The 20,844-nt window shown below is 40.3% G+C and overlaps 3 protein-coding genes and 1 pseudogene across 7 annotated transcripts; 2 read left to right on the top strand and 2 right to left on the bottom strand.

The window, feature by feature from the left end:
• The first annotated feature begins 6,932 nt into the window (after nt 1–6,932).
• Nucleotides 6,933–9,190, top strand: LOC106345655 (dihydrolipoyllysine-residue acetyltransferase component 5 of pyruvate dehydrogenase complex, chloroplastic). Of its 2 annotated transcripts, none has more exons than XM_013784829.3 (6): nt 6,933–7,882; nt 8,154–8,345; nt 8,427–8,514; nt 8,590–8,660; nt 8,726–8,809; nt 8,896–9,190. In XM_013784829.3, exons 1-6 carry the CDS (start codon nt 7,052–7,054, stop codon nt 8,998–9,000), a joined length of 1,371 nt encoding a protein of 456 aa, XP_013640283.1. In that variant the 5' UTR covers nt 6,933–7,051; the 3' UTR covers nt 9,001–9,190. The 2 variants fall into 2 exon arrangements, with proteins under 2 accessions (XP_013640283.1, XP_048616341.1); XM_048760384.1 differs by having other exon boundaries at nt 6,961–7,882; nt 8,745–8,809.
• Nucleotides 8,928–11,968, bottom strand: LOC106365815 (annotated as a pseudogene).
• Nucleotides 11,969–14,176: 2,208 nt separating this feature from the next.
• LOC106345643 (5'-3' exonuclease) lies at nt 14,177–15,916 on the top strand. Its single transcript, XM_013784819.2, has 5 exons — nt 14,177–14,602; nt 14,682–14,825; nt 14,928–15,162; nt 15,275–15,497; nt 15,586–15,916. Exons 1-5 carry the CDS (start codon nt 14,243–14,245, stop codon nt 15,683–15,685), a joined length of 1,062 nt encoding a protein of 353 aa, XP_013640273.1. The 5' UTR covers nt 14,177–14,242; the 3' UTR covers nt 15,686–15,916.
• A 22-nt stretch (nt 15,917–15,938) lies between these two features.
• LOC106345625 (protein SENSITIVE TO PROTON RHIZOTOXICITY 1) lies at nt 15,939–18,145 on the bottom strand. Of its 4 annotated transcripts, none has more exons than XM_048760381.1 (4): nt 17,868–18,139; nt 17,658–17,779; nt 17,172–17,557; nt 15,939–17,070 (listed from the first exon to the last, which is right to left on the bottom strand). In XM_048760381.1, exon 4 carries the CDS (start codon nt 16,996–16,998, stop codon nt 16,138–16,140), a length of 861 nt encoding a protein of 286 aa, XP_048616338.1. In that variant the 5' UTR covers nt 16,999–17,070; nt 17,172–17,557; nt 17,658–17,779; nt 17,868–18,139; the 3' UTR covers nt 15,939–16,137. The 4 variants fall into 4 exon arrangements, with proteins under 4 accessions (XP_048616338.1, XP_048616339.1, XP_013640258.1 ...); XM_048760382.1 differs by having other exon boundaries at nt 17,658–17,700; XM_013784804.3 differs by having other exon boundaries at nt 15,939–17,557; nt 17,868–18,145.
• Between the last annotated feature and the right edge of the window lie 2,699 nt (nt 18,146–20,844).

Below are 20,844 nucleotides of genomic sequence, written 5' to 3'. Positions count from 1 at the left end.
CATCGAGGTCTCGGAGGACACGGCGGAAGCGGGAACCGGTGTTGGCGATGAAGGTGCCGGGGTCGCGGACGGAGAGGTGGACCAGCCTACGAGCTCGTTCGGGGTCTCCATGTCCGGGTTCTTCGACTTTGAGCGTTGAGGATTATTTCCCTTAGTTTTATTTCGAGGTTTGATGTATCTAGGCCGAGTGTGGCCGTATTTGATTTATGTGTGTCATGGCCTTGCGAGGCTATGTGAACTATGTGTTTGAGACCGGCCGTTTGGTGGCTTTGGGTCCAAGCCGTTTTTTGCGGCTTCTATATGAATGATTGACATTCTGTGCATTTTAGTTTATACTTCTGCCAAGTGTGAGGGAAAGATACGAGTAGTCACTTCGTATCTTAACTCTTAGTTTATCGTCTTGTTCGTTTTCTCTTACTGAACGAGGGGGTTCGGAAACGTTTAGGAGTTTCGCGAAGTTTCGTGAGCGTATTAGATATAGACGATGGGACATGTTTTTAAGATCTCGTATCATGTCTTGAGATGTTAGTGGACCAGTAGGACTGGGTTTAGGGCAAGACCTAGGTTTACTTTCGGCTCTAAGGCTGTGCGATGACTAATCGGCTCTCGTTTTGCCTGTGGGCGATTTCCACCTGGTTCTTTCCGATTTAAAGTCCGCGACTTGGCGCCGGCTTATATGACTTGTATGGAACGAACCGAGCACTCTCCAATGACCGTCTGGAGTGCTGACCAAAATTTTGGATTTCTTGTATAGTGCTCTATGGTATCCTCGTCGGATGTAAGAGAACCTTTACTTTTACGAAAGGTTAGACTACGAGTTCTTTTTTTAGAATGTTTTGGGTTTGTCCGTTGGGGCCAATCGACGGGCAATTTGTTTTTTTTTTTAGAGTCGCGGATGGACCGTGTGTTTGGATAATATCTCTTGAAAATATTTACGATGTCTCGCTTTTTCCGAAAGGTATATCCTTTGTAGTGAGAAAGTTACGATCTTCATTTTTAGAGAAGATGTATTTAGTCTTGCTTGACCATTGATATGCAGTGATGTTGTTTAAGTTAGTTCCCATCTAAGGACTGCTTGAAAGGTATGCGTGTTTGGAGACCCTTGTCTTGGGTGTTTCTCAGGTTAATCTCCGATTGTTGTGGCTTATTGCAAGTGAATCGGGTGACCAAAATAAAATGAGTTTTATTGGAAAAGTTTCAAAAATATCGAGTACATGTGTGGATATTCCGAACTTTTGTGGGAGTATACGAGTATACGTACCCACTCCCCCCCCCCTTTTGGAGAGGGGGATAGTTGAACTTGTCAATAGGACAAGCTGCCTACGTACCTCTTTCGAGGATCAAGCCATCTCGTAGTTCTGGTTTGTTATTGCGGGCGTTCCTACTCGTTGGATAGGGCTGTTTCTGTTACTTCGGCCGTTGAGGCTTTAGTTAAATCGGCGGCCGTTTCGTGAGTCGGGTTTTCCGCTGGTAGGGCGATGGACTCCGGGATCGCGTCACTGTCCGGAGCCGTTGCCTGGGCGAGTGATTCTGAATCGCTCTTGATGGAACCTCCGGGAGTACTCTGAGTTTTCTTGACTCGCTTCGGGCTAATCGCAGGGGTGTTCTGAGTTTGTCGTAGCTTATGCTCGGCCAAAAAGCAGAGCCTAGATTGTTTCTGGAATCCCCAGATTACTGCTGTTCCGTTTGGTGTTGGGAACTTGATGCTAAGGTGGTAAGTCGACGGTACCGCCTTCATTGCGTTGATCCATGGGGTTCCCATGATAACATTATAGATGGTCGGGTTATCGACTACGGCGAAGTCAATGATTTTCGTGACTTCCCTTGCCATGACCGGAAGTTTGATCGATCCGAGGGTCATTGATGTTGTGCCCGAAAAACCGGCCAGTGGTTTTGGTTCCGGGACGACTTCCCCGAGTTCGATGTTCATTCTCCGGAGAGTGTCGCGGAAAATAACGTTGATCGTGCTGCCTGTGTCGATGAGGATTCTTCCCACTTCGAGGTCTCGAATCACCAAGTCGATGACCAGCGGGTCGCAGTGAGGTTTATCGAGTCCGACGGTTTCCTTCTCCTCGAAAACAATCGTATCATTTGGAGCGTTGTCGGTTGGGGACCGAGTCGTCCAATTAGAACTTGTTTCCGCCTTTCTCCTGTAGGCCTTGATGGATGAAACAGAGTCGCGGTAGAATTGCGATTCTCCGATGATCATGTTTATCCACCGGCGGGTACTATTGTCTCCAAGGTCATCCTGCCTTCTTCCGCGTTTCTCGCCAGACTGGTTTGCGCGTGCGTCCCTCTCGGGAGACTCTTAATCAGTCCTGGGAGGGTGGTCGGAATCCAGGATGAGGTCTTTTATGCTAGTGACCTTCGAGAGGTCGCCAGCGAGGAGTTTTGCGGCTAGCCTTGCGCCGAGAACTTTGCAGTTCGTAGTGGAATGACATTTGGTCTGGTGGAACTCGCAGTAGGAGTTATCCTTGTACTGGTTCCTGGTCCAGGTGTTTCCGGAAGTCTTTCCTTGTTCGGAATTGATAGTGTAGTTGTGCTCGCCCTGGACGTCTTATCCCTCGTGGTGGACATACTTGTCGTTTCGAGAGCCTTGTTTGTGGGTATCTTCTGCGGGTTGTACTTCTGGGAAAGGATTTTCATCTCCTCTTCCATTACGATGAAGTCCGTTGCCTTATGAAGAGCATCCTGAATCGTTCTCGGTTTTTCGAGGGATATCTATTGCCGGAATTTCGACCGGTACCAGAGAGTTTTCTTCAGAGCATCGATCGCCACTTTGTTGCTGATCCCGGTGACTCTTGCCATTACTAGCTTGAATCTGTTCATGAACTTGCGAAGTGGCTCGTCTTCTGTTTGAGACAGGCTCTAGAGATCGACGTCCGAGGTTTCTCTGTCCATGAACATGGAATACTGCTTGAGAAACTCTGAAGCAAGTTGGCGGAAACTTCCGATGGAATTTCGTTTTAGGCGAGAAAACCATTCGAGCGCGGCTCCTTTGAGATTTTCGACGAAGAGGAGGCAGTAGCCAGCGTCTCGTTCGCGTTCCTTGAGTTTGCACCTCCCCATCGCGATCTGGTAAGACTGCAGGTGCGCTTTCGGGTCGGTGGTGCCATCGTAGATGGGAATTTTGATCTTCCCTGGGTCCGAGACGTTGGTCTCAGTAATCCGGGCAGTGAACGGGGTTTTGCGTGCTTCCTCGAGAAGTCTGTCGATCTCGGGTGCAGCGCTTGTCGCGTGGTGGATTTGTGATTTCACCGCTTTCACCTCCGCTGCGGTTTTCGCGATGTACTCGCGGAGATCTTGGATCTCATCAGGATTTCTGGCAGCCTTGCGAGCTTGTCTGTGTTGGCTGCGGTGGATCCTGGCCTGCTTTTCGGCCAGCTCCTCCTATTCTACCCAATAGAGGTTTTCTTCTTCCTCGGTCATGGGTCTTTCGAAGGACGCGTCCTGCCGAGCGGACTGGCTTCGCGTTCTTCTTGGGTGGATGTCAGCACCGTCGTCCGAGTGATCGGACTGGTCGCTTATATCCAGGTCGATGCGCTCGATTTCTTCTCCTTCATTGCTCTCGGTAGGAGGTGGAAGGTTCTCCGCAGTTGGATGTGCACCTGGCTGGAGCGTTTCATCAGGGTTTTGGCCTGAGGAAGCCTTGTCCGCGTGTGCAGCTTGATTGCCCGGAGCCTCGAAATCAAGTCTTCTACCGCTGCGGGCTCTTGTGGTCCCGCGCGGGGCTTTGCTCCTGGCATTCGCCATTAAGGCTTCCACCTGTTTTGCGAGAGAGGCCTTGAGTTTTCCTTGTTCGTCCGACTTTTTCTGAGCGGAGGCGAACATTTCCTTCATCTGGTCTAGTATCGCGGTGTCGGCAGTGACCGTTGATACGTTTCCAGCTGGAGTTTTATCAGCGTTGGCATCGACGGGAGTCCCGTCGTGCGTTTGCGGGTCTTTGTCAGCGTTGGTCGTCATCTCGGACTGAGCGTGTTTGGTTGCGAGAGAGATAAATCCGTACCCCCCCCCCCCTCCCTTCCTTCTAGCGCCAAACTGTGGGAACCGAAATTCACACCGTCGAGTTTTGTTAATTGGAGGAAAGCCAAGTTAACCTAGCCTTCCCTGAAGGTCCCAGTTATCTGCTGGGCCACACACGACACGATCAATATGAAAGAATAAAATGAAAATAAGCAGAAAAAGATAATAAGAGGATCTTATTTCCGAATTCGCGTTTGAGCGTGAACAACAAGTAAAGACCTAGGCTACAAGAGCTGTCGGTACGTTCGCTAGTCTAGCGACCTAAATCTAAACTAGTTGAGTCGCAGCTCGATTAGTAAAAACGGAAAAAGATGCCTAAATTTCTCTAAGTGCTAAGTTGCTCTGATGTGCTCTTGTCTCCCCTCCCTCTTCGTTCTATGTCCTCCTTATATACTCCTCCTTAGGTCGGTTTACCTCTTCTTGGACCGGATTTGTCGCGAAGCGGGCTTTTCCATATTTCCTTTTTCTTTGTGATTATCTTCGGAATTTGACATTTATCTCTTCTCGCGGATGAGATAAACCGTCATACCAGTATTTGGGCTCAAGTCTTTTGGGACCATAGATGGGCCGTTGTCCGCAATTCGGACCCTCTTTAAGCCGTATCGAGACTTAAGCGTTTTTACGATTTTACTCGCGAAGTAGCCGTTGGCATAGGCATGGTTCTTCCAACGGAACCCTGTTTCTTCGCATAGCCGAGGCAGTTGGTGCTAAGTTAACCCTAATCTGCTCTACTACGAAGAATAGGAAACCGTTCGAGAGACATAACCTTCCCAACTTCCCGAATACTTTCGACGATGTTTTTTAGACGGAACATTGGTGTCGTGTCCACGGACCCGAAGACTGAGTTACGGAAACTTCAGACGAAGATGCATGGTTATGGGATGGGACCGGGTTCGGAATGGTCCACGGAGAATTGGCCGCGCTCGCCGGGCGAGCTGATCCGTGCCACGGTCGAGCTGGCCGGCGAGCTGGCCGGCGACACGGTCGTGCTCGCCGGGCGAGCTGGCTCGTGTCACGGCCGAGCTCGCCGGCGAGTCGACCGGCGACACGGTCGTGCTCGCCGGGCGAGCTGGCTCGTGTCGCGGCCGAGCTCGCCGGGCGATCCGTTTCGGCTATTCGTTTTCTCGGCTTTTTTAAGTTTTGAACGAGATTCGATTTTTCTGAGGACTTTCGGACATCGATTCCGTCATGACCGATTTTGACCCCAACATATCCCACCAGTGGCCACACATTAGCAGGCTTCTCCGTATTGGACCCGAAGGTCCCTCAATATAATCACCTCCCAGCGGCATTCGAACCCATGATTTTCCAGGTTGAGTTTAACCACTGGACCACTAACACGTGGTTAATGTATGTATGTAATTTATCATACATATATTTCAACACTGACTCTTCTACTCACTTAAACAGATGTTCATATCAAACAACAATGATGTTGTTAATTTTATCTTCATCATCCAACAATGGTGTGGAAAATCATCAAATCAAACTTATATCTCTTTTAGTTTTACACTGCTAAAGTGAAGTTCAAGAATAATTCGTTGATGTGTATATAGACACATCACTATCACAAATATACTTTGAAGGATAACCTTATTTTCCAAATTGGGTTTTCTAAACAAAACGAAACTCATCTCATTCACGTATTCTTAACTATAAAGTTAATAAAATCGATTTGAAAAGGAAAAAATTTGGGCTTTAAGAAAATGGGGAAAAGGAAACAAAAATATGAGGTGAAATCGATATGAGGTTTAGGATTTTAAAGAGTACTATTTGAGTATTTAATTTCAAAGATTTTAACTTTGAAATAACGTCGTCTCATTCAGTGTGAACAGTAGACAATAATACATGGTGACTAAAATTAAATTTTAAATAGCCCAGTCAACGAAAATTTGCTATTTGTTTAGATTAATTAAGATAATGTGAAGAAAGCGATTGAGTTTAGTATTTAACGGTCTATTTTTCTATCTATTAGTAATTTTTACGAAACAAAAATAGCTTAGAAATTTCTTTATTTCGTTGTTTTTCTAACATTTTTGATATAAAGAATAGAAAAATCTCTAGAATAGACCTAAAAAAAAGTTTTTGTCACAAATATAGACCTTAAAAACAAAAATGACCAAAACATACTTAAATGTTTTATCAAAAAAATATACACTTATGCCCCTAGAGTTAATTAATCTAGACATTAGGGTTTAGAGTTAACGGGTGGAGTTTAGGGTTTAGGATTTAAGGTTTAAGGTTTAGGGTTTAGGGTTTAGAGTTGAGTAGTAAGATTTTGGGGATAAGATTTCAAATTTTAAAAAATAAAAAAATAAAAAAATAAAAAAATATAAAATTTTGAAAATAAAAAATGTTATTTTGGTTATTTTAATTTTGAGGTTTATTTTTGTGACAAAAACTAAAACAGAAAATTCTATTCGAAAGAATTGCCATAAAGAATTTAATAAAAACTATACACAATTAAAATAGTTAAATTAATTTATAATTAAAATAGAAAAAAAAAAGAAAGGACAAAACAACTCTAAACCCTAAATCCTAAACTCTAAACCCTAAACCCTAAACTCTAAACCCTAAACCCTAAACTCTAAACCCTAAACTCTAAACCCTAAACCCTAAACCCTAAATCCTAAACCCCACCCTTTAACTCTAAACCCTAAGTTTGTGACTTTTGATAAAACATTAAGTGCTATTTTTGTGACTTTTGACTTTGAGTGCTAGTTTGGGAACAAAAACTTGATTTAGTGCTATTTTTGTCTTTTTCTCTTAATAAAAACTATACACAATTAAAATAGTTAAATTAATTTATAATTAAAATAGAAAAAAAAAAAAAAAAAAAAAGGACAAAACAACTAAGCAACAAAATGGGCCTCAGAAGAAGCCCAATAGACAGCAAAAAGGCGCGTGAGAAATAAGAAAAGAGACGACAGTGGTTGTCACCGGTAAACTAATTCGATAATTCCGAGGAACGTCCATCCTTCCCCTTAAATCCCATCTCTACTCTGAGAGCATTGTGATTCACGAAAACATGTCTCGTCTTCTCAACACGTCGTTCCTTCCTTGTTCCACTTGCAGAACCCGATCCTCCTCCGCTCCTCATTCCCGCGTTAACAAGCCACGAATCGTCAGCGTCCGGGCGAAGATCCGAGAAATCTTCATGCCTGCTCTCAGCTCCACCATGACCGAAGGCAAAATCGTGTCCTGGGTCAAATCCGAAGGCGACAAGCTCAGCAAAGGGGAGAGTGTTGTGGTCGTCGAATCCGACAAGGCCGATATGGACGTGGAGACTTTCTACGACGGTTATCTCGCCGCAATCATGGTCGAGGAAGGCGGTGTGGCTCCCGTTGGATCCGCCATTGCTTTGTTAGCTGAGACTGAGGAAGAAATCGCGGATGCTAGGGCTAAAGCTTCCGGTGGTGGTGGAGGCACTTCTCCATCTCCGCCTGTCTCCCAAGCACCTCCGGTTGTTGAAGAGAAGGTTTCGGCTTCGGTTCCTCCGCCGAAAGTTGTGTCTTCCGCGTCGGCTGTGCATCCGGCGTCGGAAGGAGGGAAGAGAGTGGTGGCTTCTCCTTATGCCAAGAAGCTAGCGAAGGAGTTGAAAGTGGAGTTGGCTGCTTTAGTTGGAAGCGGGCCAATGGGAAGGATTGTTGCTAAAGATGTTGAAGCCGCTGTTGCTGCTGCTCCTCCTGTTCAAAAGGAGGCTATGGCTCCTGCTGTTGCTGCTGAGCTCGGCTCCGTTGTTCCATTCACCACAATGCAAGGCGCCGTGAGCAGGAACATGGTTGAGAGCTTGTCGGTTCCTACTTTTAGAGTCGGTTACACAATCAACACCGATGCTCTTGATGCTCTCTACAAGAAGGTGGCTTCTTCTTCTTTTTTTTTTTTTTGGATCTTCCATTTATTCTGATTGCAAGCTGATAAGAAAAACTAATTGGTTAAAAAGGTTTTTAGCTTTGGGATGAATAGTATAATTGGAGCTTAAGGGTTAGAGTTCAGTGTCATAGGAACCGGTTCTCACTGATCTGCAATGAGACATAGATACTTAAAAGTGTATATGATTTGCATGAGAAGCATATTACGACTGGTTCTAAAGGTGTTTGGTGTTTTTTTCTTATTTGGTTGGCTTGTAGATTAAGTCTAAAGGTGTGACAATGACGGCACTACTAGCAAAGGCAACTGCACTTGCACTCGCAAAACATCCAGTTGTAAACTCTTCCTGCAGAGATGGTAACAGTTTTGTGTATAACAGTAGCATCAACATTGCTGTTGCTGTTGCCATTGATGGTGGTTTGATCACTCCTGTCCTTCAGAACGCCGATAAGGTGCGCTCTTTTCAACAGTTTTGAGTTTACTCTGTCTTTGAAACGGTATCAACGGATTGTTCTAACTCATTTTGTAAACAGGTTGACATTTATTCATTGTCTAGAAAATGGAAAGAATTGGTTGATAAGGCCCGAGCCAAGCAGCTGCAGCCCCAGGAGTACAACACTGGTAATCCTGATCGTTTGCTCAAATGTAAAGAGATCGTTTGAGCCTTGTTTCTTATTCCTTCTGGGTTACTTTCAGGTACTTTCACTCTCTCTAACCTCGGAATGTTCGGTGTTGATCGGTTTGATGCAATTCTTCCCCCTGGAACTGTAAGTTCTTTCCCTTCTATGTACAAATTCACATTCTGTCAAACTAAGTTCTGTGATCAATGAAGGGAGCGATTATGGCTGTAGGAGCATCACAACCTACAGTGGTTGCTACTAAAGACGGCCGCATCGGCATGAAAAACCAGATGCAGGTAACTCTTGTTCTAGAAATTGTTACTCTTCTCTTTTTGTCTTCATGGAACTTGTTAATGATTACTGTTCACTTGCAAATCCACAGGTGAATGTGACGGCAGATCATCGTGTTATCTATGGTGCTGATCTCGCACAGTTCTTGCAAACATTGGCCAGCATTATTGAGGACCCAAAGGACCTTACATTCTAGGCCTAATTACTGCTTTTTTTGCGACCCAATCTTCTCTGCTTTTAATTCCATGGGAGCTTTGTATTTCTGCGGTAATCTGTTTCGTTGATAGAATCGACTCTTTTTTAAAAGAGTACTGTTGAACATATACTCATTTGTTTGTGTTGAGATATCTCCTGCAACATTTGGCACATTGAAAGGCCTTCTCATATGATTTCGTTGCAGTATTTTCATATCCATATTTGATTTCGATCTTATGAAGCTATCTGGTATTCTTAGGCTCGATTATTCAATCTGATATGGACTGATAGTTTTTAAACTACAAATTTGAATGCATTGGGTTCTTCTTGTTTCTGAGTGTCTCAGTAATGTAGATGCAGATAATAGGGGGTGCCATGGAAATCCTCTCTATGCTGCTTAGATAAACAGCAACAAGCAAAAATTTACACATTTTGCAACATCCTATATCTTTACTTAGATTCTTGTGAGCGTCCGTAGGACAGTATTCATCTTTGGCCTTTCCCCAGGAGATATGTTTATACAGGCAAGTGCAATACTGAGGGCACTTAACATCTGCTTTGTTGCTACAGTTGATGTTTTGCTCACTCTGAGGTCAAGAATGTTGTTGGGCTGCTCTTGTTGGCTCGAATGGCTCTGCACCCACTTGGCCAACTCTCTTCCTTCGTTGACGGCTGGCCTTCCGATTAACAACTCCAAAAGAATCACCCCAAAGCTGTAGACGTTACCAGCCATTGTCACCCTCATTGTGTGAGCTTACTCTGATGATGAGATCAAAAGTGAAAGATTAAAAGAGCTCATTTTTCTCCGACAAGCTCAGTAAGGTTTTGTAGTATTATATGCTCACCTGGTGGAATGTAGCCGATGGTGCCTGCAACTGACGAGAGGCTGCTATTGCTTCTGGAAGGATCGATTACTTTGAACAGTTCAAAGTCCCATACCAGTGGATCAGTGAGCGAGTTGAGCATAATTTATATACAGATGGGTTGAGCCAGACTTGGTCCATTTCATAATATTTTTCATAACACAACTAAACAACATTATCTTATGATTTAGATAAACATAATATTTTTATTAAAATATTTATAATACAAACAAATAATATTTTGTGATTTTGAGAGAAAACATGATTTTCGCATGAAAAATCATTGTTCGGTTTAGGTGAAAAAGTTAAATGTTTTGGTTTTGGCGAAAATTAGATTTTTTATTGTTTTGGCAGGAAAATTTGATTTTTGTGGTTTAGCCGGAAAACTTAATTTTGCGGTTTTGGCAAAAAAATTTGATTCCCTGAACTACCAATGCTATATTGTACTTGCTAGTCCAGTCAATCACATCGTTGGAATGGTTGTGTAGAACATCGTAAAGGGTACGAGTGTGAGCAAACTAATGGAAGAGCAAGAATCATTCTCACTATAGTACTTAAGTTAGTGGAACCATTACATTTGAGTGATGCAGCTTGCTCAACCTCATTAGGTCTAGATCTAGTGGCTCACTGCTGGCTTGCTAGAAAAGTATGTCTCTTGCGTTAAGTTTTTTGATGAAATCACTCGAACCGGAAGACATGACTGATCTGTAGTAACTCCATAACATTGTCTGGAACAAAGCATTCTCTAGATGAGGAACAACTACATGTGTAGAGAGTTTGACGTAAGGGATTTCCACGAATGACCTCGGGAAGTTCAGTTGATCTTTCATCATGGTCGACTTGCATGCTGTTTACTTCCTTGAAGCACCTAAAAGGTTTTGACATGATGACAATTATAATCACTGCCACAAGGGAAATAAATCCAACGGCTACAAACGTTACAACCAAAGCTAGTTTGCTCCTCTGATGGCATTTTTTGGATAGAGACTCCATCCTATTTTATCAACTTGAACCCGAGGTTTCCACTGACATTGATTATAATATTCTTGGTGAACTTTGGAATATTTCCAGTAAGCTGGCTGTTGGAGAGTATGAGCTATGTAAAAATATTAAGCTGATCAGAAAATCAGGGATTTCTCCTGAAAATCTGTGATTTGACAGATGAAAAACTTCCAAATGGTCAAGTTGAGACAATGACGATGAAGTTGGGAATGGTCCTTCAAAGATATTGTCGCTGAGATTCAAAGATATCTGCAACTTTCATGGCATTACTGGAATTCTCCCTCTTAGCCAGTTCTGCCCGAGCTGGAGTTACATCAGATTATCCAGAGATTTCCAACGTTATCAGGTATAGTACCACTTAGATTATTTCCTTGCAAGTTCAAGGTGAAAAGTTGCTCTAGCTGCGAAAATGAATGCGTATCGATCCACTCAGAGAGTTCCTGCTGATGTTAGGATTTCGAATGTTTACAAGCTGCACAGCACCCGAGCTAATAGTAACAAAAATTTCAACATATATCTATGTATTTATATGTTTTTGTTACTATTAAGACCACCGCAATTGTCTACCATGTTGCCATTTGGACCCTAAGAAACAAGAGGTTCCTTAACAATCTCATCTTATCTGGGATTGCTCTTGTAAGCTTTTTGATGTAGTTATCACTTAAAGCTTGGTAAGATTTCCAAATGCATGAGGTAGGATCCCCGTGAATCGTTCATTGCTAAGTTCCCATGGTTTCCAAATGCTGCCGGTTAAACAGCTGTTGTCAATCTCTGTATATGTTAGATTTTGCATTGATTCGAAATGCAGCATAAGCCACCAGTCCTTTTAGCTTATTGCTTCCTAGTCTCAGTCTAACCAGTCCAGGTGAAATTCATAACAAACTGATTAGATGACAAATCCACATAGACAAATTAGGCTGCGACAAAATGTTATCTGAAATGGAACCTCGGTGCATTTCTCTGGATCAGATCCAAAATCTAAGAGAATCGTTTACCGTTCTCAACCATTGACGAAGACCACGAAAAAGTGAGTTTTACCTCGTATCCTTGGATGTTGGAACTTTCCATGTCGCCTCCGTTGTAGTTTGTAACCAATGAACTCATCAGAGCTTGTAAACATCACATTCATTAAAGCGTCAGACGAAACAAGAAGACTAAGGCGAAGAGACATTAACCAAGGGAGAGCGACCCAAAAACCAGGCTGTATAATTTCCCCTCCAACGCCAAGATATGTGCAATGACCAAGAGACGTAAAGGACCTCTGAGTCCAATAACGAAGATACATAAAGAAAGGAATGAGAAGACCGCTGCTCTTGGACCAGAATATGCTCTAATACCTGCATAAAGTATTGCGATGCAACACTTGAAGAAACAAGTGAAATCCATGGTATTGGGATGTGTTGGACCACCATAAGGAGTCACCAAGGACATGAAAGACCAGCAAAGCTCGCAGACCTCCACAGCCACTCTAAATGCCGCCTCCGGAATCTGGAGGAAGGTTAACTTAAGCCGAAAATGGTTGATACCGGTGACGATGGATCAAGCCACATCAAGAACACCGAAAGAAAATTGCCATGAAACATGAATCATTTTTATGAGTTATGTCACGTTTTATAATTGAATAAACTTTTATACAGTTTGTTTTCAGATTTAACTTGAATCACTGCAGCCACAATAATTGACAATTTTAGTTGTTTTAGATTCAGAGTGGCATGCATTTTTAGTTGGCCTTTAGATTAATTATTATTGGCCGAGATGGTCATGGTCAGTGGCCATGCCTTGTGACAAAAGTTCACCTTGGCATCAAGGGTTCAATCCCTCCTCTGCTCCAATGGAAGGAGCCTCCCTTTCATGGGGTTAATGGGCTAACGGGCCGGCCCGTTGTGGCCCGAAGTTGACAAAAAAAAAGATTAATTATTGAGAAACAATAGGTTTGAGTCGTAGCAGCTGCTAGAAAAGATTTGGTAACCGATTCTTATCCTTAGTGTGATTGGCAGAGCAGTATACTGCAGAAGATATATACTCTTATTAAAATATTTAATAGAATGATTAGTACAACAATATGGACATGTTCTTTAAAATTATTATAAAAATAGTATATAATATATGATATATTTATTTCTGTTGAAAGATATATAATTTATTTATTTTATTTAATAATATAAAAATTATGTTTATATCGAAAATGTTATTTTTAAAATAAATTTTACAATTAAAATTAATATTTTATAAAATATAATTTAATTGTATAAATTAAATTGTATTTTAAATGTGAAATACTTAAAAATATATATTTTACTGTAAGTTTATTTTAGAAATATTTTTTTCTGAATATAAAAATAATTTTATAATATTATTAAATAAAATAAATTAATTAATTATATATTTTTAATTTTATAAATTATAAATATAAATGTTCTACTAAAAGTTCACATAAAAATATTGACCATAGAGCATTTGGAAAGTATTAGCATTTGGTAAATGTTTTTTTAAATATTTTTCTAACAAATGTTGATTGTATAATGTAGAGTATAATGTTTATACTAATATTGGAATTATGAGTTTCGGCCGAAACTTTTTGCAATTAGAAAAAAAAAGTTGATTATTGAGATAACGTTGTAAGTAAGCCTGGGCGTTCGGGTACCCGTTGGCGTTCGGATCAGGTTTTTTGGATTTTGGTTCTCTTTTATAACACTTCATATGTTCCATTCTAATAAATTTGCAAGTACGGATCGGGTTCGGATCGGTTTTGTATTACATCATAGAACCCATAAAGTAATCATATATCATTCGGATTCAGGTTATATCGGATCGGTTCGGATATACCCGAAATAAAATCTAAAATTTAAAAGTAAAACATAAGAAATATATATTTATTTATATATAATTAAGTATTTAAGGTAGTTATTTAAATTTTAAATACTTATTGTTAGATAACATATCAAAATAAATATGAAATTGAATATTTGAAGTATACATTCATGTTTCATATAATTATATTGTATATTATTTTGGACATTCGGATCGCTTTTTTCGGATATTTTTTCGGATTTTTCGGATTTTTCGGTTTTTCGGGTTACCCGTTCGGGTTCGGTTAGTAACACTTCGGCTTCGGATATGTTTTGTACCACCTTACAAGATCCATTCGGATATTTTTTACATTTTGGACCGGATACGGTTCGGGTTTTTCGGTTCAGATTTCGGGTTACGGATATTATGCCCAGGCCTAGGCCTAGTTGTAAGATTTTCATCTGAAAAGCCCACTTAAGGCCCATAACCTTCCTGAGAAAAAGAAAAAAAGGAGAAATGAAAGTGAAAACGTCTGTGGATAATTAACAAATTGAGTGTAAAATCATTCTCTCTCTCTTGAGGTTGAAGATGATGACAACAGTAGGATTTGCTCAATCGAATTCTTTTCTTTTTTCCATGAGAAGTCAATCCATCGAAAAGACTAAAGCTCCGCGAGCAAAATGGGTCACTTCTTCTTCTTCTTCTTCACATCTTCGTGCATCTTCAGTATCGCCCTCTTCCACTGAGGCATTTCATCGAGTAGATTATGGGCAAGCTATTGCCAATGATGGTATGAATGAAGAAAGCAGTAAGAAGAAGAAGAAAAGGGTCTTCTTCTTAGACGTTAGTCCACTCTGCTACGAAGGAAACAAGCCAAGTTCGCAAGCGTTTGGTCACTGGCTTTCACTCTTCTTCTCTCAAGTCAGCCTCACCGATCCCGTCGTAGCTGTAAAACACTCTCCTCCTCTGCACAAGTCTTTTCGTTTCTGCAATCCATGAAAACGTCTGAAAGATGTTTCCTTTGTAGGTTCTTGATGGAGAAGAAGGTAACAAGCTACGCCGAGAGTTACTGCCTTCATATAAAGCGCAAAGGAAATCACCAAATCCTGGGAAATACTCCAAAAGGCCACACCAATTCGTCGAAGAAGTTCTTCGAAAATGCAATGTGCCAGTGGGTAAAACTATGCATCTACTCAGTTGTAGTGTTGGTGTTTGAACTTAGCCATAGAATTTTGAATAAATGATCTGACTTGAAGCTGGTTTGATGGACAAGGTTGTTAGACTTCAAGGGCATGAAGCAGACGATGTGGTGGCTACACTGATGGAACAAGCCGTGCAAAGAGGATACCGTGCGGTTATTGCATCGCCTGACAAAGACTTTAAGCAGTTGATCTCAGAAAATGTTCAGATTGTCATTCCATTGGCTGATCTCAGAAGATGGTCTTTCTATACGCTGAAACACTACCATGCTCAGTATAACTGTGATCCACAGTCTGATTTGAGCTTTCGTAAGTGTACATTGCTTTGTTTTTTTTTTTTTTGCTCAGTAAAACCAACTAAATTTGGCTGTTCGGAGTATGGAGTTTTACTAAACAGGACTATAATGGGTTTTGGTGATAGGATGTATAATGGGTGATAAGGTCGATGGAGTTCCAGGGATTCAGCATGTTGTCCCGGCGTTTGGAAGAAAAACAGCGATGAAACTTGTGAGGAAACATGGTTCTCTGGAGAGTTTACTAAGCGCTGCAGCTGTAAGAACTGTGGGTAGACCATATGCTCAAGAAGCCCTTACCAAATATGCAGATTACTTGAGAAGAAACTATCAAGTTCTTGCCTTGAAAAGGTTCCTTTCTTTCTCACTTTCATTTTGATTATTAATGCATGCATCTCCTGTTGGATATTCTGTAATCATTCCTTTTGTTTTATCACAGAGATGTGAAGGTACAGATTGAAGAGGAATGGCTGGTGGAGAGAGATACAAGCAATGATTCAGAAGTACTGTCAAGCTTCTTCTCAACCTTGCATGGATGATACTAAGAAACCTCAAGCACACCAACACATCTTGGTGCTAACCACTCAAGAGCCGATGTTAGCTTTTGCTAGCGGCTAATCTTAAGTTTTAGTAAAAACTTTTAGTTAATTCGCAAGTTCACAGTGTAGTTGCATACTGGATTTGGTTACATACTTTATATGTGGTGAATCTATATATCAAATTGGTTGGTATAACATAAAGATGAAGGAGAGGTCACTTCATTTCCTAAATTTGTTAAATGACAATTCACTGTGAACCAATAAAAGGTAAGAACAAAAAGAATCCAACTTTCTTACATTAGCAAACAGATTTTAAGAAAAGCAAGTACACTTTTGCTTCCTGATATTATTCTAGGAAATAACAAAAGTAACGACACAAAGGAGCTGCCTAGGGCTAAAAAAAAAAAACTAGAACATCTTATAAAATAGCTTAATCATATATGGCAAGTGCCTTAAACACTAGTATCCGAAACAGAGCCATCACCACCATTGATGGGCGAGCAACCACATGCACTTGAAATAAGCATTTGAAATGAATCATCAAATATAGATCGTGGGAACCCTCCAAAGTTGCATGTATCAGAGCTCAGCGGCGAGAAAGACTCCTCGAAGCTTATCTTCCCATCCATGAAACAAGGCTGTGAGGTTTCTTGATTAGCATTTGTTGCAGAACCAAGATTGAAACTAACCATTCCTGCGTTGTTGTTATTGTTCCCGCAACCAGAGCTCCCTCTCTGAGAAGATGCAGCAGCTGAAGGTTTTGTCTCTTCAAGTGGGATCGCAGGAGTGTGTCCCTGGAACAGAGCAATGTGACCGAACAGCTTGTCTTTCCGTGAGAATGTGGTACCACAGGAACAGAGCCACTTGTTTTTCCCGCAGTGCTTCTCGTGGGTTTTGAGATCGGCAATGACAGAGAATTTCTTGGTATGGCAGCGGCTGCAAGTGAAGCTTTTGTCGCAGTGGGTTCGTTTATAATGGTTCTTCACGCACAGTATGGTCTTCAGAGGCTGGAACTTTTTGTGATCCTTGTTACGTTTGCAGCCCGGGAATGGGCAAGAGTACCTTTTGACCAGCATCTGCTCAGACCCGGGTACGGTTTCTTTGGTCGGCTTGGCCAGAGCGGCGGGAGTTTTGTACTCGTCACCGTGACCTCTCATGTGCATCCTCAGGTTGGCGTCTCTCTTGAAACCCTTGCCACATATAGTGCAGAAGTTGGTATGGGGTGCGAGGATCTCCTCTTTCTCAAGCTGCTTAATCTCGTAGGAACCGGGAGGAAGGTTCTCTCCTTCCTCGGCATCATCTTCGTTCTTCATTTCATGGCTTTCACCAACAATGGGCTTCGGCAAAACGAGATCTTGGGAGGCGCCACCGTTGTTGTTAAGGGTCTGTGAAGGAAGGTTATTAGCCTCCCTTGGAAAAGGGAACAAGGCTGAACCTGGGGCTGTAGTAGACATATTATGATGCTTAACAGATGGAAGAAGACTACCTGCAGTTGAAATCAGCTGTATGATTATGGAAGTAAGATCAGCGGTTACGAGTTGCCGCTGCTCGTCTTGAAGCTGTCCGTTTCGGCCAAGGATGAGATGAACAAGACCCTGCAGTTCGTGAATCTTATGTTCCATAAAAGACAGGTTGCACAGCATGGTCCTCGGATCCCACGCTTGAGCCTTGACGCCTTGCAGGAAATCAACACTAGCTTGACCACCGTTGTTGTTGTTGTCTTGGCACGAAGAAGAAGCTTTGAAAACATGCAAATTAGGCTCCTCCTCCTCATCCTCCCTAGCCATCTCGTAATCCAAGATGGAAGCACTTCCCCAGTTGTTCTTGCACAGATCATCTTCTCCTGTTTCCATGTTCTTTGTCTACTAACACCTTCAATAACCCTCATGATATGATCATCACATCAATTTAAAATTAAATAAATAAATAAAAAACTTGGAATTGAAAAGTTTAGATGGAACAAATCTCAAACCTTTTGTCTCCCAAAAGTGTCTTTCTCACACGACTCTAGAGATCTACAAATCGATCGATGATAACAAGCAGAAGAATCAAATCATCATTCGCCAACAATAAATCAAACAAACCCCCCAAATCCTATCAAGTTTAACAAATGGTTGAATCAAATTCACTCCATGACAGAAAGAAAGCAAAAAAAAAAAGAGAGAGAGGAAGAGAAATTCACCGCAAGTATAGTAGCCTTTAAATGGTTCTTCGGGACCTCCAGTGGCCGCTTTAAAGGATAGAGAGAAGGAGAGCTTGAGCGAAGGGACTCTCCATGTTTATTAAGCGCTAAATCTCCTCTCCACTTTTCCGATTTTCAAGTCAACGAAATTATCTCAGCCGTTGAAATGTATTTTCATCGGCCATCCACCAGATCTGACGACTCTCGGGCGTTTTGTCGCATCAAACACAGTAACGCTACAGAAGAGCCGTTGATTTATGGAAACTATAGATGACGATAGAGAAGGGGGTGGTAATAGTGTGGGTCCACACCACAATTCTTATGTCACGATTTTCAATATGTTGCTGTTCCTTTTGCTCATTCCGGTGAACTATCCGGGTCAAGATGCCCTACAAACTAGTGTTGTTTTGTGTATTAAAATGAAACATTCAGATTAATCACTCAACTCCATTCTTATAAACCCACCTCAAATTTTCACACAAATGAATGTGAGTTTTCATGGGAAATCGGCTAATTCCTTAGTCAACAAGGGCCAACGGTCCCGATCAGTACATAAACATGTTACCTTTGCGAAAACATACATCAACTAGTACAAAATTTAATTTTTATACGCGAACTTTCAAAATTTGGTTTTATCATACATTGACCTAATTTCCGTTAGTCAAACGTTGAATTGTCGTTAACCAATAATAAAAAATCAGCTAATTCCTACATCAACAGGGACCAATGGTCCAGATCAATACATAAGCACTTCACATGTGCAAAAACATAAATCAACTAATACAAAATTTAAATTCAATACATGAACTTTCGAAATCTGGTTTTAACATACACTAAAGCTTGACATGCGCGTCCGCACGGGTATTTGTTGTTAATTTTTTTATAAATTATTTAATGACATTTATAAATATATAAAATTTTGTTCATTGTTATGTTCCTGCACATAAAAACTAAACCCATCCAAACCAAACCAAACCAAAGAAATAAAAAGTTTTTTTGTTAACTGGTTTGAATTCTTGTCGCGGATGAAGAAAATTTATTCAAACATATAAAATTATTATGGTTAACATGTAAAATAAACGTTGTCGAATTATTATGACAAATATAATTAATGAAGTAGTTAAGAAATCTGGTTTTAACATACACTAAAGCTTGACATGCGCGTCCGCGCGGGTATTTGTTGTTAATTTTTTTATAAATTGTTTAATGACATTTCTAAATATATAAATTTTTGTTCATTGTTATGTTCCTGCACATAAAAACCAAACCCACCCAAACCAAACCAAACCAAAGAAATAAAAAAAAATTTTGTTAACTGGTTTGAATTCTTGTCGCGGATGAAGAAAATTCATTCAAACATATGGAATTATTATGGTTAACATGTAAAATACACGTTGTCAAATTATTATGAAAAATATAATTAATGAAGTAGTTAAGAAGTATAAAAAAATGTAAAAGATATAATAAAACATTTAAATATAGGTAAGTTCTGGTTTATATTTCTATAAGATATGCTGTCAAATTATTTGGAAAAAATGCAATTAATAAAGTAGTTAAGTTGAGTGAAAATAAGGAAATAAAAGATGTAATAAATCTGTTAAAAATATTAGTTAATTTTATTTTGTACTTAAATTTAATAAAATAGATTTACCTAATTTTCACAAGTCAAATAATACCAAAAATAAATTTTCTGTCACGTGTTGATTAAGTAAAGTTTTTATTGTATTATGTGATAATTAAACCGTAGTATGTAGTAATTGACATAGAGAAATGAGAATGTTTAGCTTATCGAAGACATTCTCTTTTCTCTTTGTTCAATTTTGTCTTCTTTCGTTTTCTCGGTGTTAGTGTTTTCTTTTGTCGAAAAAGTTGAAGAAAAAAATTAATGAGAAAAGCTAACTAATGAATTACACGAGAAATAAATCGTTTGACCTACATGATTTATTTTTCTCATTAAATTACCACGTAATACAATTTAATTACCACATAATACAATAAAAACCTTACTTAATCAACACGTGACAGACAATTTATCTTCGATATTATTTGACTAGTTAAAATTAGGTAAATGTCAAGCTTTAGCGTATGTTAAAACCAGATTTCAAAAGTTCATGTATTGAATTTAAATTTTGTATTAGTTGATGTATATTTTTGCACAGGTGAAGTGTTTTTGTATTGATCCGTACCATTGGTCCCTGTTGATGTAGAAATTAGCCGATTTTCTATTACCAGTTAACGACAACTCAACGTTTGACTAACGGAAATTAGGTCAATGTATGATAAAACAAATTTAGAAAGTTCATGTATGAAAATTAAATTTTGTACTAGTTGATGTATGTTTTCGCATGATACACTAAAATTGGATCTTTGTCTACTGTCAAGTTAACAGTGTAGTTGTAATATCTTTAGATTCAATTCCAGAGGACCAGTTCACACTTTATCTTTATGAGATCAAAATTAAGCTAAAATGAAGTGGGGGTTTTAAAGAAGTAAATATCGTAAAGAACAGGTAACTAGATTAGGTTGTTTTGGATTGATTTAAAAGCGCTAGTCTAGGGTTTCTTCTTCAGGTATGGAATCACAAACCAAGCAATTATTCAAAATCAGTTTATAATGAGTCTAAACTCGGATCACTCAGGTTGAATCAACCCACTCTCGTGGTGTTGATTCCTTTGCAAGTCGGTCTTGATGCCTAAACTCTCGTTTGGATCAAGACACGATGGCAAGCTCTAGAGATCAAGTCCGATATGTTCACAATACACCATAATATCTACTCTCGCTGACTAGGGATGCAAAACTCATTCAATTCATATCAGGTTATCAATTAATGGCTGGCTAAATCGATTAACCCTAATTCATGCACTGGGTGATCGGTTCAATGCAAGCAATAAGAACATATATGAATGTAGACAATCTCAAGATGAATTATTTATGCTTAGCTCACGAATCCAAAACCCTAGAACCCTAAACTAACTCG

This window comes from Brassica napus, chromosome C6 (assembly GCF_020379485.1).
Source record: "Brassica napus cultivar Da-Ae chromosome C6, Da-Ae, whole genome shotgun sequence".
NCBI lineage: Eukaryota > Viridiplantae > Streptophyta > Magnoliopsida > Brassicales > Brassicaceae > Brassica > Brassica napus.
Note: the sequence above shows the minus strand (reverse complement) of the source record. Positions and strands in the feature narration are given on the sequence as shown.